We start from the raw sequence: 20,083 nt of genomic DNA on the forward strand, positions 1-20,083 counted from the left end.
AGGCTGCGGGCTGAGCGTGGTCCAGGACTAGGCTGCGGGCTGAGCGTGGTCCAGGACGAGGCTGCGGGCTGAGCTCTGGTCGAACAGTCTGCTGTCGCTTCGACACGTCCTCTCTGCTGCCGCTCTTACTTGCTCTACCTGTTTATATTATCATGAAGCGTTCACACTATTGTCATCTCTTCTTCCACACATTATTTGGCATTGTTCTCGTTTCACAATTTTTAAGTTATTTCAGTGAATCATCTAAACGTTAAGCTCCTTCAGGACAGTCCTGCCATGACTTTTGGTATTGGTGCAACTTTAGCTTTTTGAAATATTTAGTCTTTTCTGCCTTTTTTGAATCGTAGAAAATAAATTGAGCTCGTTTGAGCTCCTTCAGATCTTTAGATGCATTTACAGCTTCTTTTAGCTTCCTGCTGCACATTTAAACATTTTTCAGCTACTTTCAGCTGTTTCCAGCTGTTTGTGCTCCTTTCACAGATTTCCTGCCAACTACAACATGTTTATGCTTCTTCTAACACTTTTCTACAAGTTTCAGCTGCTTCTGCTGTTTCAGCCTCTGTTGCTGTTAGGGCTGGACGATGTGGCCAAAACCTTTATCACATTATATCTCTTCAATTTGGTCGATAACGATATAATTCAATATCGATATTAATAATATAGAAGCCTCAGAAAAACTACAAACTATACAAATACATTAATACCTTTTATTTGTATTTACCCTTCAAAAACATCGAAATCACTGTCAAATAAACATAAAATTCTCAACTTTGTCAACATTAATACTTTTAACTTTAAACAACAACTTAAAAATTCTCAGAGTTAATGAAATACAAGTTTTGGGCGTCGTTATTGATGAGAAGCTGACGTGGAAATCTCATGTGAAATACTTACAAATAAAAAAAAAAAAAAATATATATATATATATATATATATATATATATATATATATAGTATAATGTAATGATTGTTCCATATTGAATCTGTTGTATTGAAGTTTGGGGGAAAGCAGGTGAAACAATTAAAAACCCTATTTTTATTTTACAAAAAGAGCTATAGGAATTATTAGTAGTATACGTGCTCTGGTCACCCAACAAATATATTATTTCATCAGTTGAAATTATTAAAATGTTATGATTTGGTTGAATATAGTATTTTCCAAGTCATGTATAAATATTATCCCCAAACATTCAATGAAAATGCGTAAAACAAAGAGTGATTCTAAGGTGCAGGGATGTAAATGTTGGTTAAACGTCCATGTGGATCTGGTGTGAAGGAGCTGAGCTGTAGTTCAGGGAACAGGGTGGGAACTGTCTTCATGTCACCAGGAACATTTATGAAACTATTTACAGGTTTAAAAAGATGACGACGTTAAAGTTAATGGGAAGGTTTAGAAGCAGGTGAAGGACGCCTGAAGTTGTTTTGTTTTCAGTTTGGAGATTGTTCAAGTGAAGGTTGTTTGTAGTTATTTTATATTTTTTAAATTAGGGGCAGATAATAATTACTTTCTTCTTTCTTCATCCTTTTGGTCTTTTATGTGAATGTTCCTGTAAAATGTCCTGAGACAACTTTGTTGTGATTTGGTGCTTTAGAAATAAACTGAACTGAATTGAACTCTTTTCATTCAATGTTTTTTCTTCCTGGTGAATTTGTTTTAAATGAACGAATAAATTAATAAATTGAAAAACGTGCAGCTGGGGGTGCTTCAGGACACGGTGGCTCAGACTTCATTGCGCTTCATCTGGTGACTCGTCAGATTCTGTTGTGGAGCATGTCGGATGTTCCCAGCACCTGTTAGAACCTGCACTTGGTCCCACGTTGGAAAGCTGAACCGCTGCACGAGTCTCGCCTCTCATCACTGACGTCGGCGGCTTCTCTTCTCGTGACAGACTGCTCAGTCACATTGTGACGGTCATGGACGCTCATGTCGAAGAGAAAACTTGGCGTGCACTGCAGACTAGCCTGCTACACGGACGCCTCGTGGGCTCGAGCTCTGCGTCACGCCACCACGCACTCACGGCGTTGTGCCGCAGCTTCTTCTGTCCGGCTCGGACAGAAAGAGAAGTACGTCAGTGAAACGCTGTGATCACATCGAAATATCGAGAATGTGCTTAAAACTCATATCACCGTTATTGAATCAAAGCATATCGTGAAATATATCGATATCGAATTATTGTCAGAATTAGTTGCTGTTTATACTAATTTAAGCTTTTTCATCTAATGCCACATTGTTTGCACTCGTTTAAAATGTTTCCAGCTGAATTCAGCAAAGATGTGCTTTCCACTTCGTTCTGGTAATTTAAGCTACTTTCTGCTTTGTTTTTTGCTCATTTCAGCTTTTTTTCAGATAATTTCCACTTTTTGTGCTCATGTCTGGTTCTTGAAGCCTAACTGGGTAAATGTCTTCTTATGTTCACATGTTGGGCGCTGCCCATCACGGTGCGCTGACTCATAACTGGCTGGAACTAATGGGGCTGGACCATACCACATCGTTCAGGAGAATATCTGTAAAAACATCTGGCCCTGGAAAATAACTGATATCCTGATGTGCTAAGTCCATGACGTAAATACGTCAGTGTTCCCCCTTCCACTCTGCAAGGGGGGGCCCCGCCCCGATAACAGAACTGAGTGCACCAAACTACTGAACCAGACTGCGTAAACTGAATCTAAAGAACAGAAGGATCACTTTTATTTTATATTTTTATACTTTCACACTGAATACATTACTAAATAAAGTAATTGCAGTAAAAAAAAATTCATTTTTTTTTATTTCTTATTTTTATATAATACTGCAAAGCAACATGTTAAAGTTAATTTTGTCAAATGAATAAATATGATTTCTTTTTTTGTTATATCACAAAATTTATCGTTATCGTCAGAATGCTCTGAAATATCACGATATTACATTTAAGCCATATTGTCCACCCCAGTAACTACCGTACTCTTCACTGGTTAACTGGTCACCATTAACTTCACACAGACTCTCCCACTGGTACATCTTCATCTTTAAATCACTTCTTGGTCTGCTGCCTTCATACATCTCCTCCTACATGTCTCTGCGTGAGTGCAGCTACAGCGTGCGCTCTCAGGACATCATTACCTGCAGTGTTCCCTCAGTGAGGACTGAACTAGACAAAAGGACCTTCTCCTGCTCCGCTCCTGTTTCCTGGAACATCTTGTAAAAAGACCTGAAGCTGCAGGAGTTGTGCTTCCCCTGGTCTTTGGCTCCCTCTTGTGTTCTGTGTTTGTCTGCTCCCCCTCTGATGTCTGCACCTGTGACACATCACAGGTGCAGACATCAGAGGGGGAGCAGACAAATACAGAACACCTGTGATGACTCACAGGTGTTCTGTGTTTGGTCTCGTTACTGTTTGTACTTCAGTGTTTGTCTGACTCCCTCGTTGTCCTTGTGACGCCTGACCTGCTCTGAACTCCTGCTCCGTGGTTTATGTAAGTCTGCTGCCTTGTCAGCTCTCTTTGCTTTAATAATAAATTATTCTTTCCAAGAGTCTCTGTGGTCTGCCTGCAGCTTTGGGTCTCCAGCCTCGTAATCATCACAGAAGCTCTCCACCTTCATCTTTCTGAATGACTTGAAACAAATGCCAAGTTCACGGTAAAAATCAATGGAAGCATCGCTTTATAATGTAGCTGTTTTTATGTTTTGTCTTTTTATATCATTTCTTTTTACTTTTCAATTTATGTTTTTTATGATTGTCCACTGTTTTCATCTGTTCTTTGTTTAAAACTGGTCTCTCTTGTAAATGAGTCCTTGTGGCTCAGGGAGACTAACCTGTATAAATAAAGGTTGAATGCATGTTAGTTTAAGCTTGTTCTACCTTTTCAGCATTTCTTAGCTAATTTCAGCTGTTTTCAGATAAATTCACGTTTTTTGTGGTAACCTGCTACTTTCAGCCCAACTAACTTCTTTCTGCTAGTTTCAGTTGTTTCAGCGACTACGTAGCTGTTTTGTGCTTTTTTTTTTTTTTTTTTTTTTAGCTTTTTCAGCTAATTTTATCTCTATCCACTTCCTCCTGGTAGTTTTAAGGTTCTTTCTGCCTTTTCCATCTACTTTTCACCGTGTGTGTGTGCAAATTTCATCTTTTTATTTTCAGGTAATTTCATAACGTCTGAGCTAATTTCTGCTTATTTAAACCTAAATCCAGGTGTTCCTTCGGAGGGACGGTGTCTTCACTGGAGCTCACCTGGATATCCCTCTGCATTATTTGGATTCAAACAGGATCACTGGGCGGTTCTGTGCTGGTTCCCCTGGAGGACTGTTTCTGTCTGCTTCTTGTTGGACCGCATCTGAGGACACCCCCCCCCCCCCCCCCCCCAATTTCAGTTCAGCAGAAACTTGGTCTTGTCGTGGAAGAATTTTATTGGACTGGGATTTATCAACAAGAAAAAAACCCATCCTGCATGCGTCCTGTAGGTGGCTAACGGGTCCTCAACTCCGAACCAAACCAGAACTTGCCAGTTGGAAAGAGCGGATACCCCTGTTGTTGCTGGAGCAACAACACCACCAGCCTGATGAAGAAAGCTCATCAGAGACTCTACTTCCTCAGGCAGCTGAGACGAGCTGGTCTGGAAGCTCAGTCCTCACCTCCTTCTACAGGTGTGCAGTGGAGAGCATCCTGTGCTCCAGCATCAACGTGTGGCATGGAGGCTGCACAGCTGCAGAAAGAAAAGCTTTGCAGAGAGTGGTGAAGGCTGCACAGAAGATGTTGGAGTCAGCCTCCCCACCATCACAGACATCTACACCTCCAGATGCAGGAAGAGGACCACCTGCATCATGAAGGACCTCACTCACCCAGCACACACACTTTTTGTCCCGCTCCCCTCAGGAAGGAGGTTAAGGAGCATTAAGTGTAGAACCACTAGACTGAGGAACAGCTTCTACCCTGAGGCTGTTAGACTCATGAATCTCTAACTAGAATAATCACTGTGAAAAACCATATCATGTTGCTGCTGATCTGTTTCATGTTGCTGCTGATCTGTTTCATGTTGCTGCTGATCTGTTTCAGTGTTGATGTGTTCATGCGTGCACATCTGCTCACAGACTCCTGTTCATGTTTGTGGTGATGTTCAATGCTTTATGTTATGAGTGCTTAGTGTATATTTAGTTGATGTTTTTCTTAGTTCATATCTTAGATGTTATTACTGTTTTTCTTATACATTTTATTGTTGGATGTAACTGGGACCCTGTGTACATAATTTCGCTCCACCACATGTACCACATGAGGTGCGAATGACAATAATCTCTGACTCTGAGCTGGCAGCTCGTTTTTTATTGTTGCCGTTTGTTGCAACTATGGTGGCGTCCAGATCCTCCAGTGGTCTGGTTAGGATGCCTTCTGGACGCCTCCCTGGTGAGGTGTTCCGGGCACGTCCCACTGGAAGGAGACCCAGAGGAAGACCCGGGACACACTGGAGGGACTATGTTTCTCAGCTGGCCTGAGAGCGCCTTGGGATTCCCCCGGAGGAGCTGGCCCAAGTGGCTGGGGAGAGGGAAGTCTGGGCCTCCATACTTGGGCTGCTACCCCCGCGACCCGACCCCAGATAAGCAGAAGAAAATGGATGGATGGAGAATTGTTAAATCTTAGTGCTGCATCTGGATTTGCCAAACCTTGACAAATTGTTTTTGGATTCTAAACAGCAGTGTCTTTATAAATGTATCTCATCGTGGAATGATAATGGAGTCTAAGTGCTACAACATTAACTCCAGCAATTGTATTCTGTCAAGAATACCTGGAAATATTTGGTTGCGATGCTCTTTCATCTGGATTCAGTTTAATCCTGCCCTCTAACAGCATGTAGTACTCCAACAGACTTTAAAAACATGTCAGGATTACATATTGTGCACACTAATGCTCGTAGCCTCCTTACTAAAATGGATATGCTAAGGATATGGATTTGTTCAACTGGTGCTGATATTATTATCATTTCTGAGTCTTGGTTAACTAAATCTATTCTGGACAAAGATGTTTCAATTAAAGGCTGTAATTATTGTTCCGATCGTCCAAGAAAAGGAGGAAGTGGCAATTTATGTCAGATCTAGTCTTGCAACACAACTGGTTTTACAAAATCGGCACCTAAGCCATTTGAATTCTTGGCACTAAACATCGAACTGTCTTGGTCAGTTATCTGTTGTTGGCTGCTACAGACCGCCTAGCACCACATTTGAAAGACTGTTGTCTTTAATGCTTCTAATTTACATCCCAATTATATTGTTCTGGTGGGTGGTTTAAATTTAGATTGGCTTTCTCCTGTGTCGGAGGAATTTAATTTTGTCTTCAAATCTTAGATTATTGATAGTCCCACTCATCCTAATCTAAAGTGCCCTGCAAAATCATGTCTTCTAGATCTCATCACAAACATGCCACATAAATACATTGGGTTTGGTATGTTTACAAATGGTCTCAGCGACCACTGTGTAATTGCTGTTGGAGATAGAAAAATTCCTTGTTTCAAACGGAACGATTGTAAAATGGAATATGAAGCATTTTTGAGAACAAGCCTTTCTTTGGGATCTGTTCCAGTTTGACTGGCATGGCATATCATTAAGTATGTCAATATTTTTTACAGTGCCCTGAGAAGAATTCTGTTGCCACTTGGCGTTATAAACATAAACTGAATTAAAAATGTATTTAAAAAAGTACAGGAATAAAGGCCCAGCATTCTGTGAAGGAATGAATATTGCTCACCACCTTTCATGGCAGAGTTTTAGACTCATTTTAGTCAAATCTTGTAAAAAAAACAACTTTATGACAATCACGTGATCTTGTCAAGACGTGTCATTTCTTGGAGTTTGTAATAGGGAAGACACTCAGCAACTACTATATCACATCAAAGTATCTCAATATCTGTAAAACTGGCTAAATCTCAATCTTTGAGACACTGTCTTAACACTGGCTAAGACTCAATCTGGACCAGATTTAACTTTTTTAGATTTTTCTACCTGGATTATTGAGCATGCATCAGGATGGCTAAATTAGAGTTATTTTTAGTTGTCTAAGATCGATAAGATGCTGCAGCCATCCTGATCTGGATAGACTCCAAAAGTGTAGGAGGTGTTCATGAACATCCAAGAACGACTGAACGTTTCAATAAACTCCGTCCACTGTTCGTATTGTTAACGGACGGAGCTGGCTCAGAGCTAAAGGTGACGTTTTAAAAACAAATCTCGTTTCACCCGACGGCGCTTACATTGTGCTGTACATGACTCAGATATCACCACACCAAATCTGAGCTCTTTGTTTACACTCAGTTAATTTGCAAACAATTTACTGAGACTGAGCAATTTTTGCCATAATAATTTGCCTTGGGGGGGGGGGGGGGGGATTATTTCTCTCCACAAGTTGGCAAAATAATTATAAATTTTTTTAATAAATGGTGTTGCTATTTTGACAGTCTATCATCAAACCAAAAAAAAAAGGCCCTTGCTGGTAGAAGTCAGCAGGATCCAGTTTGGTTTAGAAGTACTTTACACTTTTTGTGTATAATTATATTTGCATCCTTTTGTGCTCACAGTACAGGACGTTTATTTGGTACTTTTGTTCTTCTGTTGCTGCAAAAAAATAAATAAATGTGAATTTCTCTACCGAGGGGCATAAAACAGAAGTTCTGTTCTACTGAAATGATAGTTGTGTTTGTCCAGAGGTAATTATTATTGAGCATGCATCAGGATAGATTATTAATATTTTTCATGTAATCATTCTCATTAGCTACCAGAGTCCAGCGTCATGTCTAAGATATTAGCTTGTTGTGGTCAGGGTTCTGACCCGTCTCACAGACTGCACACAATGTGTTTAGTACTTACCTTAAGTTCTGATATTCTGCTCTCCCTCATGGTGAACTCCCGCAGCATGTGATCACTTCCATTCTGAAATTAAAATACGTATTTTACTCTGAATTATATTATTACCATTGTTGATGTGCACATCAACATTTGGACCTGTGCTCATTCACTATAGGCTCTTTGTACACACCGATCGTCTTCTCTGTGGACAGACATCCTGATAAGGCAGGCTCTGTTCTCTTTATTCACACATGGAGACACTTCAGCGTCGTTAACATAAAGCAGGGATTGTGAAACCTGTGAGGTGGCCACAGCACCACTGGCTATAGGCATATCTGCAAACTAGGAAGGGATGAAAAAGGTGACAAACCTAGTGCCTGCACCCTCCCCACAGATTGTGTTTTTATTTTTACATGTATATTAAGCTCCTTCTTCTATTTCCCCGGGTATTATTATTTATCATTATTCAATATTACTCCTTCTAAGCCCAGGTAAATGGTGAGGGTTGTGTCAGGAAGGGCATCCAACGTAGAACACTATAATGCAAGTTCTTAAAACAGTTCAATCTGGTCCTCTGGACATTCAAAAAGGCAAAACAAAACAAAAAATGTAGAAACGTTTCGTCTTTCATCCAAAGGACTTCCTCAGTCTGAGGTGCTGTATTCAGCTCAGTCTCTTAAATAGCACCTTCTCAGAGTTAAACAGGGGTGGAGCCTCCAGGTTCAACTGTCCCCCTCTTACAATGCTGTGATTGCTAGTATCACTCAGCCCTCTGTGAACAGTAAACAGCCATCAGGTGCTAATGATCCATTGTTAGGCTGATGGTCCTTCTTGAGCATGTGATCAGCTGGTTCTGGTTGTCAGCAGCAAACTGGTTGATCCACTCTGAGAAGGTGCTATTTAAGAGACTGAGCTGAAAACAGCACCTCAGACTGAGGAAGTCCTCAGGATGAGAGACGAAACGTTTCTACATTTTTTTGTTGTTTTGCTTTTTTGAATGTCCAGAGGACCAGATTTAACTTTTTTAGATTTTTCTACCTGGATTATTGAACATGCATCAGGATATTAATCTCGCTCCCTTCCTTCTGAGGGTTGTTAGGGTCTTTGTTAGCTAGGCTCACCAGATGAGCTTTTTAATCCTACAGTAAAGCATTAACCCTGATACCTGGTCAGTTTTACTTTAATTCACGCCTTCATGAATGTGACAAAAACAACTCTCTTGTGAACCAAGCAAACACAGATCCTAATGACCGTCAATGTGTAGGGCTGAGATTAATCTGCATGTAGATTTTGTTACATAAATAGAGCAACTCAAAGTTTAAAGCTTGGAGCTACACTCTCTCTCTCCAGTTCTGAACAAAAAAAACTCCCTGAAAGGGAATAGAAATGTCTTTAACTAGAGTATAGAAGTCCAGCTGTTTAATTTATATACCTTTAGGATGGCTGTGCACGTTCACATTTCCAGTATAGATTAACAGAAGTTACACCGCCCTCTTTCTGATATACAGATATAGTGCTGTAATACAGATGAACATCAACTTGCCTCATAATACAGTCGCGTGTCATTTATTCTGATCAGGACTCCATCCACACGCAGGAAGAAACGCAGCAACAAGAAGAAACTGGTGGGCATCACTCGCTGTGGCATCAACACACAAATATGAAAAATAATGACGTTTTTCATCACACTGTCCAAAATCAGCTTTATATTATTGTATCGTTTATTTCAAACATCCAGTTTTAAACTCCGGATCACTATATCAACATTTTTTCAAAATTTAAAGAATCCACCATTGGTGTGCACTTTGAACTCTTTGGTTTCAGTCAAGGGAAGCTGGACTCTGTAATATTGTGTGAAAGTTAAAAATAGCTGCTGAAGAGGGAGAAACTCCTGCTGATCGACAGCGACACTGAGGAAAATGTTCTGCCGCACAACACGCCTACCAGAGAATTCATGTAAAATAATTAGGGGCGCACCGATAAATCGGCCGATTTCCTTAATTTTGGGAAATTGGAAATCGGCCGACATTTGCATGAGGAACCGATTTTACAGATTTTTTTTTGTTTTAACAATTGTCTGAACTTCATTTATATTTCAGAGCACGATCTCATGGCCAGTTAAAACCAGTTTGTATTGTTTATAGGATATTGTTCAAGCCAACAAAGTCCATGCTCAATAATCCAGGTATACAATCCAACATTTTTCAGTCAGGTCATCTGGACAGTTTCTTTTTTTGTGCTGAAATGTTTCACCTTCCATCCAGAAGGCTTCATCAGTCAAGGAAACACACAACAAAACTGATTCTTCCCCCCAACAGCTTACTCCAAAGTGGAACAAACCAGTTATGTTGGTGCTAAGATGGTGTCTTTGGCACGCCCCGTCCTCCGGTGCCAGCCCTCTTCCTCATCGACAGTCATGTCAAACTGGTTCAAAACCAACACAAGAAGAAGGAAACTGGTGATCGGCCAGAAAGCTGCAATTAGTGCACCCCTAAAAATAACCCTTTTTAACTTTTATAAAACAGATGTTTTAGATTTATTTCAATAACCTCAAATTACAGTAATTAATTTACATACTCATTCAAGATTGAAACCTGCACCTGTCTACTTGATGTGTTCCTTGATCAAAGATCTGGACACAAATTCTCCCCATGATGGCATGAAGAATGATCGTGGTCAATTGGATGAAACCCGACTCACCAACCATTGATGGGTGGATTCCAAAAATAAGACGTGTACATAAAGAAACTCAACTACAATTAAAACTCAGAGCTTTGAAAGACTGTGGGGACCTATTGTTAACTTTCTTAGAGACTCACTCGTCTCCTGGTATTCAGCTTAGTGCTTTATATCATAGTTTGTATTTTCACACAATAAATATGAATAAAAATAAAGCAAACAAAACTGTTCACTCTGTAAATTAGTACCATAACCAGTACAAACATGCCCAACAATAAACTGTTCAAATCTAAAGCATGAATTCCCTCACACAAGTTCAAGTAGGTTTTTTATCATTCACATCACATGTGGTACATGAGGTAGAACAAAATTGTGTACACAGGGTCCCAGCTACATCCAACAATAGCAAAAATATAAATTGTACAAAGAAACAGTAAATAAGGATCTAAGAAATATACTAATTAATACGCTAAACACTATTAGTACAAAAACAATGCACTGAACAACAGCGGCACAAACATGAGTCTATGTGAGAAGATGAGTACGAATGAATACAGCAGCATGAAATAATCAGCAGCACATGTCACCAATCAAAGTGGCATTACAGTGATTTATTTTCACAATGATTATCCTGGTTATGGATTCATGAGTCTAACAGCCTCAGGGTAGAAGCTGTTCCTCAGTCTAGTGCAGGGGTATTCACCTGGCGGCCCAAGGGCCAGAACTGGCCCATCAATCATTTTGGACTGACCCACTGCCCATTTACCTCTATTATTACATAAAAATTTTAAAAGAAGCTGTGACTAAACTGTAAGCGCAACTTGTAATTCACACTACTTACAGGTGGTGGCGGTAACACACCACATTGTTGATTACCAACCGCCATTAAACTCAAGAAGAAAACGAAGAAGAAAAATGGCAGTTTTCAACATTTTATGACATGCAGTGCTGCCATTTACACCGTTAGTGGGAGGCCAGCAGCAGTTTCTGGTGAAAACGTCACATTCAAAAGAGAAGAGACGTAAGGTGGACAGCGAAAATACAAAATTTAACGACACATATAAAATATGCTGATGGCAATCCCATGTGCCTGTTTTGTTTCGACATCTGCTCGGTGAATAAAGAATATAATGTGCGGAGGCACTTCAAGATGTTTCATACCAACTTTGACAAAGACTATCCACTGGGTTCTGATCTGTGTCTGACAAAAATAAAAACGCTTACTGAAAACTACCAGAAAAGTTCTGCATTTTCACCAGGACCTGTACTCTGCACGAGAAGGCTACAATAGCATCTCTCCAAATAGCATGGATACTGACCAAAAAGAAAATACCATTCACAGATGCTGAAACGGTGAAAGAGTGCATACAAACTACTGTTGATGAGATGGGGACGGATGACAAAGTTAAACAACAGGTGATATCTTCAATTAAGTGACATACAATATTGCTAAACATCTGGCTGGTATTTTAGCTCCTCTTGTTGGAAACACACCTCATCACATAAAGAACTCCATTGATTTTGCTAACAAAGTTCAACATTTGAAACTAACCCCAGGAGAAACCCTTGTATCGTATGATGTGACTTCTCTTTTCACATGCATACCCATCTCTGAAGCAGTAGAAACCATCAGAAAACAACTTCTACAAGACAAGGACTTAATCAACAGGACCAACTTCACCCCAGACCAGATCTGCACCCTGTTGGATCTCTGCCTCTCCACCACTTATTTCAAGTTCAATGACAGTTTTTACAGACAGAAGCACGGCTGTGCCATGGGATCTCCAGTGTCATCCATTGTTGCCAATCTCTACATGGAGGAAGTGGAACAGAGAGCCCTAAACTCCTATGAGGGAACAACGCCAAGCCATTGGTTCCGTTATGTGGATGACACCTGGGTCAAAATCCAAGCCAAGGAAATAGAAGCGTTCACCAGACACATTAACTCGGTCGATAACAACATCAAGTTCACCAGAGAGGATGCAAACGACAACAAGCTGCCTTTTTTGGACTGTTTGGTTCAGATGGAGAGAGAGGACAGCCTCAACATTGAAGTTTACAGAAAACCAACCCACACAGACCAGTATCTTCTGTTTGACTCCCACCATCCACTGGAACACAAACTCTCTGTCATCAGAACTTTACAACATCGGGCCGAATGCGTCCCCACAAAGACAGAAGGGAAGGAAAAGGAACTGAAACACGTTCAAGAAGCTCTTCAAACATGTGGATGTCCTAACTGGGCTTTTGTCAAGTCAGCGAGGAAATCTACAAAACACATCAATAAACTGAAAAAGGAGAACAACAGACGTAAAAACATTGTCATCCCTTATGTTGCTGGAGTATCAGAGAAATTAGAAGGATTTTCAACAAACACAAGATCCCAGTACATTTCAAACCCAGCAGGACTCTCAGACAGAGGCTGGTCCACCCTAAAGACAGAACACCCATACACAAACAGAGTGGTGTAGTGTCTGCGGTCCAGTGCAGCGAGGACTGTCCAGACCTCTACATTGGAGAAACTAAACAGCCTCTTCACAGACGCATGGCTGAACACAGGAGAGCCAGCTCCTCTGGACAAGATTCAGCTGTTCACCTCCACCTCACAGATAAGGGACACTCTTTTGAGGACCAAATGTGCACATTTTGGACCGAGAACACAGATGGTTTGAGAGGGGGGTGAAGGAAGCAATTTATGTAAAAAGAGAAAAACCATCTCTTAACAGAGGAGGAGGCCTCAGATTTCCACTTTCAAAAACATATAATGTAACTTTAAGGCCCTGTTTACACGGACACGATGGGGGGAAACGTAAGTTTTGTCGTATGTTAATTAGAGGAAAAGATCCGCGTTGACACGGTCGGATTTTGGGTTTACATGCATCTGGAGGAATCCCCCCCGCCCTCCCAAATCCGCTGTAGCTCCCATGCCAGGTCATTAGATGGCACTGTGAATTTTGTACCTTCACCTAATGCGCATGCGGCACGCGCCTTTCCTGTGAGCTAAAAAGCTTAGCTAACAACAATTTAACAACAAGTAAAAGCTGGATTTTGGCTGGATTGTGGATAAGAGTCGACAGATTTGACGCCAAGTGGGACCGCTTTGTCTAACAACTCCACACCGGTCGCAGAGTGGACCACAACAGAGTCAACGATGTCGGACTTTACTCCGTGATAATCAGTAGCTGTTTTACAGCAGGTAAATCAAATGTTCTTAATAATGTTAGTTTGTGTTTACTTTGGTTACAAAACAACCAACCGAGTTTTTATTTTTTCCTGAAAGAAGAAGGAGCTGTCTCCCACCAGGCGGGCTGGTTCTGAACGAGGCTCAGCCCAGGTGCAGTGCAGGAGAACATCGAAGAGAGAGATGTTGGATGAACCATTTGTTTAAAATTCCCATCAGTTGTTTTATTCGATCCATTCAATGCTTTAAGCTGAATTAATCCAAGCAGTGACAGCCTGAATGAGCCAGATGAACAACGTGGGACATCCAGGATGAAAACAAGAGTCCAGTTCATTAATGTAGTTTACAGTTAACTTGTTTTAATAGTGTGTTCAGTTTAATTATCAGTGTTCGTGTGACATACAGTTTGTGGTGTTGAATAAATAAAAATTAAACCTGATGTCTTCATTTTCAACTTTAGTGTTCATGCTATATGTTTAACATCATTTTAAATTTGAATTACATAATGCCCAGATAGCTTCATTTAGCTCAAAGATTCATTATCTCTCACACTAACATAAATACTGTTTATTATTATTAAACTGTTAATATTTAGCACATTTGGATGTTATAGTGCAGCGTGACGTGTGCACTTGCCTCGTTCTATAAACAGCGACATTAGAACTGGATCAGATTGTGTCTCTTCCAACACAGATGTCGGTCACAGCACCTGGAATCTGACGTAGATTAACTATGAGATTAAAAATGTATTCCATCAGTCGTAGTTCAGAAAGCAGTGTATCCGCCGCCACGTTGATAGAAATATAGCGTCTGTCCATGCGTGCATGTGCGCATGTGGTTTAACACAAAGCCTCAGTGGGAGATGTTTACATTATCAGCAGGCGGTCAGCGAAAAACCTCCACTCTGGAAGGTGGGTTCAGAAACCTCCGGATTCAAAGAGGGGGGCACTGGTGTCATGTAAATGATCAGCAGAACCGCAAAGAGAAAGCTGCGGATGCACTCAAAATACGCGCCGTGTAAACGGTCCCTAAGACAGATTCACAGCCAGTTTTCACACATGATGGGAACAGAGGGGCCTCATCTGTGAATTAGAGTAACAAAGACCTTAAGAAACCCCTACTGTTAAGGTGTTAAGGTGTGAATTATCAAATCTACATATGTTTGTGTGTGTCTTATCTCACTCAGCCTTATAACCTGAACCCCTCACTCAATGCTCAGTGAATTGAGAAAGCTCCTCGGATGAGGAGCGAAACATCTTCTGTTACAAATAAAGTCCAGTTGTTTTTGTATGGAACGTTTTTTTTAATTTATCTTCAATTTAAAAAAATCTTTTGTTGGACACAACAGCTGGGAGGAGGTTTTAGCCATAGACGTTTTTGGCACTCTTCTTGGTCAACTGAGGAAATCTTAATTCATATCCCTGGTTGTGGATGAATCCACGGACAATTCGGACACCACTCAGCTTTGTATGTTTGTGCAATTTTTTGATGGTCACTGTTTTAAAGAGGACATACTGGGATTAATACCACTGGATGGGCGTATGACAGGGCTGTCGCTGAGAAACACGGAGTTTGAGCTCCCTCCAAAGATTTTCTATAGGGTTTAGGTCTGGAGACTGGTTAGGCCACTCAAGAACCTTGATATGTTCTTACGGAGTCACTCCTTGGTTATCCTGGCTGTGTGCTTCGGGTCAATGTCATGTTGGAAGACCCAGCCAAGACTTATCTTCAATGCTCTAACTGAGGGGAAGGGAGGGGGTTAGAGCATCATGTTTACAAAACCTCCACGCGGGTTGAGGTAAGATTGCCTGTCAAGGCCAGTCAGGGAGCCAAATTCAGATAAACACGATTATTTTGGGGACAGGCAGAACTTTAATGACATCTACCTTGAGTATGTGTCAGTCCACTCTGATTCAAAACATCCAAATTAAATGACCATACCAATGGAACGTGCCTGAGAATAATCCCCAAGCTCTGATCCATTCTGCCAAAAGTCTGGGTACTCGAGGCACCAACCAAGCAGGCTATAAGGCAGGCAGCCTGGCCAGGTCCAGATTTGCTGCCAACAACTTCCTTGTTTGTTGATAGGCCAGGAACCAGCCGAATCCAAAAAGTAGGAACCAGTTATCATAAATCCAATTATAAATGCGTCTTTAAAATCCACAGATGACAGCAGAGATAGGCACGTCATCAAGTCTTCAAAGACCATGAGATATCCAGCTGTGTGCAAGCCAACAGGGCAAATTGTCTCGCCTAAAGCCCGTCTTCTCTTCAAAGGAATGTTGTCAATTGTGTCGAGGGACCAACTGACCAAATCCAAATCAACTGTTATGATTCTGAAGATTTGTAGAAGAGGATCTAAAGCAGTTTCACAGACCGGACAGAGCAAAAGCAAAGCGGAGAGGGAGACGAGGAGACGTCCGCCCTTGAGAAAAGCAAGTGTTGAATGTGCCTGCTGCCCTCAACAAGTTCTATGTATGCTTTGAAGACCCGAACAGACCACCCAGCACCAGACTCACCTCACCACCAGATGAAGAGCTTCTCAGCATGACCTCAGCAGAAGTAAGGAGTACTTTCAGGAGGATTAACCCTCACAAAGCAACCAGCCCAGACAACATCGCCAGGAAAGTGTTAAAAAAATGTGCCAATCAGCTCTGCGAGTGCTGGTCGACAACTTTAACACTTGACTTACCCTAGTGACATTCACTACCTGCCTGAAGACCGCAACCATCATCCCAGTCCCAAAGAGCTCTACAGTGACTGGTCTGAATGACTATTGGCCAGTGGCCCTCACCCCGATAGTCACTAAATGCTTCAAAAAACTGGTCATGACCCACATCAAAACAATCATCAACATCAATGAGGACTCTCATCATTACGCATACCGCGAGAACCTATCAACAGATGATGCCATCTCAGAAGGAACAAAAACACCTACACCCCCCTGAACATAAGAGGATATATGGTGGAAGTGGTCTCTAGCTACAAGTACTTGTGTGTACACCTGAACAACAACCTCAGCTGGGGCAACAACACTACCAGCCTGATCAAGAAAGCTCATTAGAGACTCTACTTCCTCAGATGGCTGAGACGAACTGGTCTGGGAAGCTCAGTCCTCACCTCCTTCTACAGGTGTGCAGTGGAGAGCATCCTGTGCTCCATCTCCACACCTCCCCATTTTCAGCAGCTTCTCTGAAGACATGCCAGTCTGTGCATTCAAAACAATCGTTCAGTATAGGGCCACTATTCTGCATCCAAGATTTAACTTTCCTTTGTACTAGTCTGGAGTGTCTCAGCAGGGGCGCAGGTAAGCAAGAGCCAGGAAGATTGAGATGTGATCAGAGAATCCTAGGTGGGGTTCGGCTTTGTATGCATCTTTTACGTTTGTAAAAACACGGTCCAGCGTGTTGTTTCCACATGTTGGTATGGCCACATGCTAGTAAAATCTTGAGAGGATGTATTTTAGATTCACGCGATTAAAGACTCCAGCCACTACGTAAAGAGCCTCAAAGTGTTTGCTCTGCAGCAAGCTGAAATCATCATGCAGCTCCTGCAGAGCGTCAGTAGCATTAGCATCCAGAGCTATGTAAACAAATGTTATGAATGCCACTGTGAACTCGCGGGGTAGATAATGTTGTCGACATTTCACTGTTAGCTGCTCCAAAGCTTTAGAGCAATGACGGTTTATCAGAGTACAGTTTGTGCACCAACTTTTACTCGCGTAAATGCATACTCCACCTCCCCTCGCTTTCCCCGTTAGCTCGCTGCTGTGGTCTGCTCGGAAAAAGAGTGTCATCTAGCTGGAACGCTGAATCTGGCATGTCGCTGTTAATCCATGATTTCTTGCGACAAATAACCGCACATTTCCTCATCTCCTCTGAGGTGCCCACTCTCAGACGAAGCAAATCCATGATGTTGTTCAATGAGCAGACGTTCGACAGAAAGAGAAGGTATCCGGAGTTTGCCAGCTTTAGCGTTAGCACGTAGCCTCACCAGAACCCCAGCCTGGTGACCTCGCTTCTTAAGCCAGGAGCAGCGCTTCCTCCTCTGTCCATTGGAGTGCCTCTGAAGCTTCCAGACAGATGACTAAGATCTGCATTCTGCCGAGCATAGTTTTGAGTTCATTGCTGATTGCTGCTATATTTTGTGGCAAATCCGCTCCTATTCTCATCAATTCGGTTTGGATATAATTCACACAAGTAAATTGTGTGGAGTCAGGCAGAGTCAATTTCAAAACTCCTAAAAACTGGGATTGCACCAGGAGCCTGTGAAGCTGCAGCTCCAGAGAGCACAGCCATCTTGTACCAGTTCAATGAGGACATAGTATTCCTGTTCTTAATTGGCAAACAAACTTGCCTGATCTTAACCCTATAGAAAATCTATAGGGTATTATGAAGAGGAAGATGCGGTATGCCAGACCCAACAATTCAGAAGAGCTGAAGGTCACTATCAGAGCAACCTGGGCTCTCATAACACCTGAGCAGTGCCACAGACTGATCGACTCCATGCCACGCCGCATTGCTGCAGTAATCCAGGCAAAAGAAGCCCCAACTAAGTATTGAGTGCTGTACATGCTCATACTTTTCAGTTGGCCAACATTTCAAAAAATCTAAAAAAGTTAAATCTGGTCCTCTGGACATTCAAAAAAAAAAACCAAAACAAAGCAAAACAACAAAAAATGTAGAAACGTTTCGTCTCTCGTCCGAGAGACTTCTTCAGTCTTCTTCATATTTCAAAAAATCCTTTTTTTTTTAACATTGGTTTTAAGTAATATTCTAATTTTCTGAGATACTGAATTTGGGGCTTTCATTAGTTGTCAGTTATAATCATCAACATTAAACGAAATAAACATTTGAAATATATCAGTTTGTGTTTAATGAATGAATTTAATATACGTTTCACTATTTGAATGGAATTACTGAAATAAATCAACTTTTCTCATGATATTCTAATTTTATGACCAGCACCTGTACAGACAAGTGTTTAAAAAAACCTAAAAGTCATGTGGGGGTAGAAAATTTAAATCAGATGCAGAGTTCAGTGTTTATTTACCAGGACTTAAAAATGCGCCATAAACAGTCATGACAATGAGGTTTATAACTCCCAATAGCATAACTAGATTGAGATGAAGGTGCAGTAGTTAGTGCGAGAGCAAACATCATTAAGTAGAACTAAAGATTTAGTCTGTTAGTTTTTCCTACCACACTCCCAGGAAAAGGACACTCACAATTTTGGCACTGATCATGGAGACTCCATGGTCATGTAGCTCGTCTTCAAACAACAATACTTCTTCAAAAAACACGATGTGTTCCCGTGCTTTAAGTTTCTCCATGTTGATGCGCTCTGTTGTCTTTGTCACCTTCACACAAACACAAAAACATTAAACGTAGCCATGCTGTAAACTTCCACACACACTGCACCATGATGTCAGGTACAATCATATTCAAAAGAACCTGAAAAGTGTAAACGCCAACCTTCAGCTGCAGACTTTCTCCAATCAGAGTTCCTCTGTAGTCTGTGGTGTATGTCCAGTCAAAAGGTCTCACCACCTCCTTGGAGACTTCAGAATCAGCTCTGAAATGATACAAATAATTGTTGTTCTTTTTCTGGCTGCTCCTTTCTTCAGGGGTCACCACAGTGAACTAACTCTCACAAAGACCTGGCAACTGTTTTTATGCCGGATGCCCTTCCTGACACAAACATGGAGTTACCACAGCCTTCTGTGTGGACCAGAGAGCTGCCATCTAGGGCACAGAGGATAGGGGTTAAGAGCCTTGCTCAAAGGCCCAGAGTGGGGCTAATGAGGGTGGAGGCAGGTGTTTCACCTTTTCCACCCATATTTTGATGTCGTCTGTCTGGGGAGTTGAACTGGCGACCTTCTGAACAAAGGTCCACTTTCTCCAACCTCTGCGCCACCACTCCCCCAATATTCATATTTTTATTGTTGTTTATTTTTGTGTTTTTTAATTATTATATCCCATATGGGCAGACAGGAGCCCAGATGGTTGGACTGTGTTCTCTAGGTAAGCACTACTGTGTGGATTTTCAGTTGATCGTTTTTTGCTCTTTCCCATGTTTGGGTAAGAGAGAGGGCTGAGTTTATACCAGATCAGTCTTTTTTTTTAACCACATATTGGCTTGTGCTGTTCTAATCTGTATGTAATTTATTTACTGCTGTTCAATTATGACAGACGTTAGGGATGTTGTCCACCCTGGTGGCTGCCAGATTATGTGTGTAAGCTGGAATGTGAAACATCCTAATAGTCCAGGAAAATTCTGGAAAATTATGTCACACCTGAACACTGATATTGCCTTTTTTTTTTGTTTACAGGAGACCCATGTGCATTCTGCAGATAGTGGAAAATTAGTTAAAAAATGGTCTGGTTGTGTGTTTCAGTCTAATTTCCAATCTAAATCAAGAGGTG

At 41.4% G+C, this 20,083-nt stretch overlaps 1 protein-coding gene across 1 annotated transcript in view; it reads right to left on the reverse strand.

Annotated features, from left to right (window-relative positions):
* The window catches only part of tiprl (TIP41, TOR signaling pathway regulator-like (S. cerevisiae)), a 45,842-nt gene that overhangs the window by 1,269 nt on the left and 24,490 nt on the right, over positions 1 to 20,083 (reverse strand). Inside the window, exons 4-7 of the mRNA XM_037688159.1 lie at positions 19,133 to 19,232; positions 18,886 to 19,017; positions 9,342 to 9,437; positions 7,820 to 7,882 (exon numbers count right to left, since the gene is read on the reverse strand). Coding sequence (XP_037544087.1) covers positions 7,820 to 7,882; positions 9,342 to 9,437; positions 18,886 to 19,017; positions 19,133 to 19,232 — 391 coding nt within the window. The remainder of the gene's footprint in view (positions 1 to 7,819; positions 7,883 to 9,341; positions 9,438 to 18,885; positions 19,018 to 19,132; positions 19,233 to 20,083) is intronic.

The sequence above is a fragment of the Nematolebias whitei genome, chromosome 14, assembly GCF_014905685.2.
Source record: "Nematolebias whitei isolate Nwh7 chromosome 14, NemWhi1, whole genome shotgun sequence".
Classification (NCBI taxonomy): Eukaryota; Metazoa; Chordata; class Actinopteri; order Cyprinodontiformes; family Rivulidae; genus Nematolebias; species Nematolebias whitei.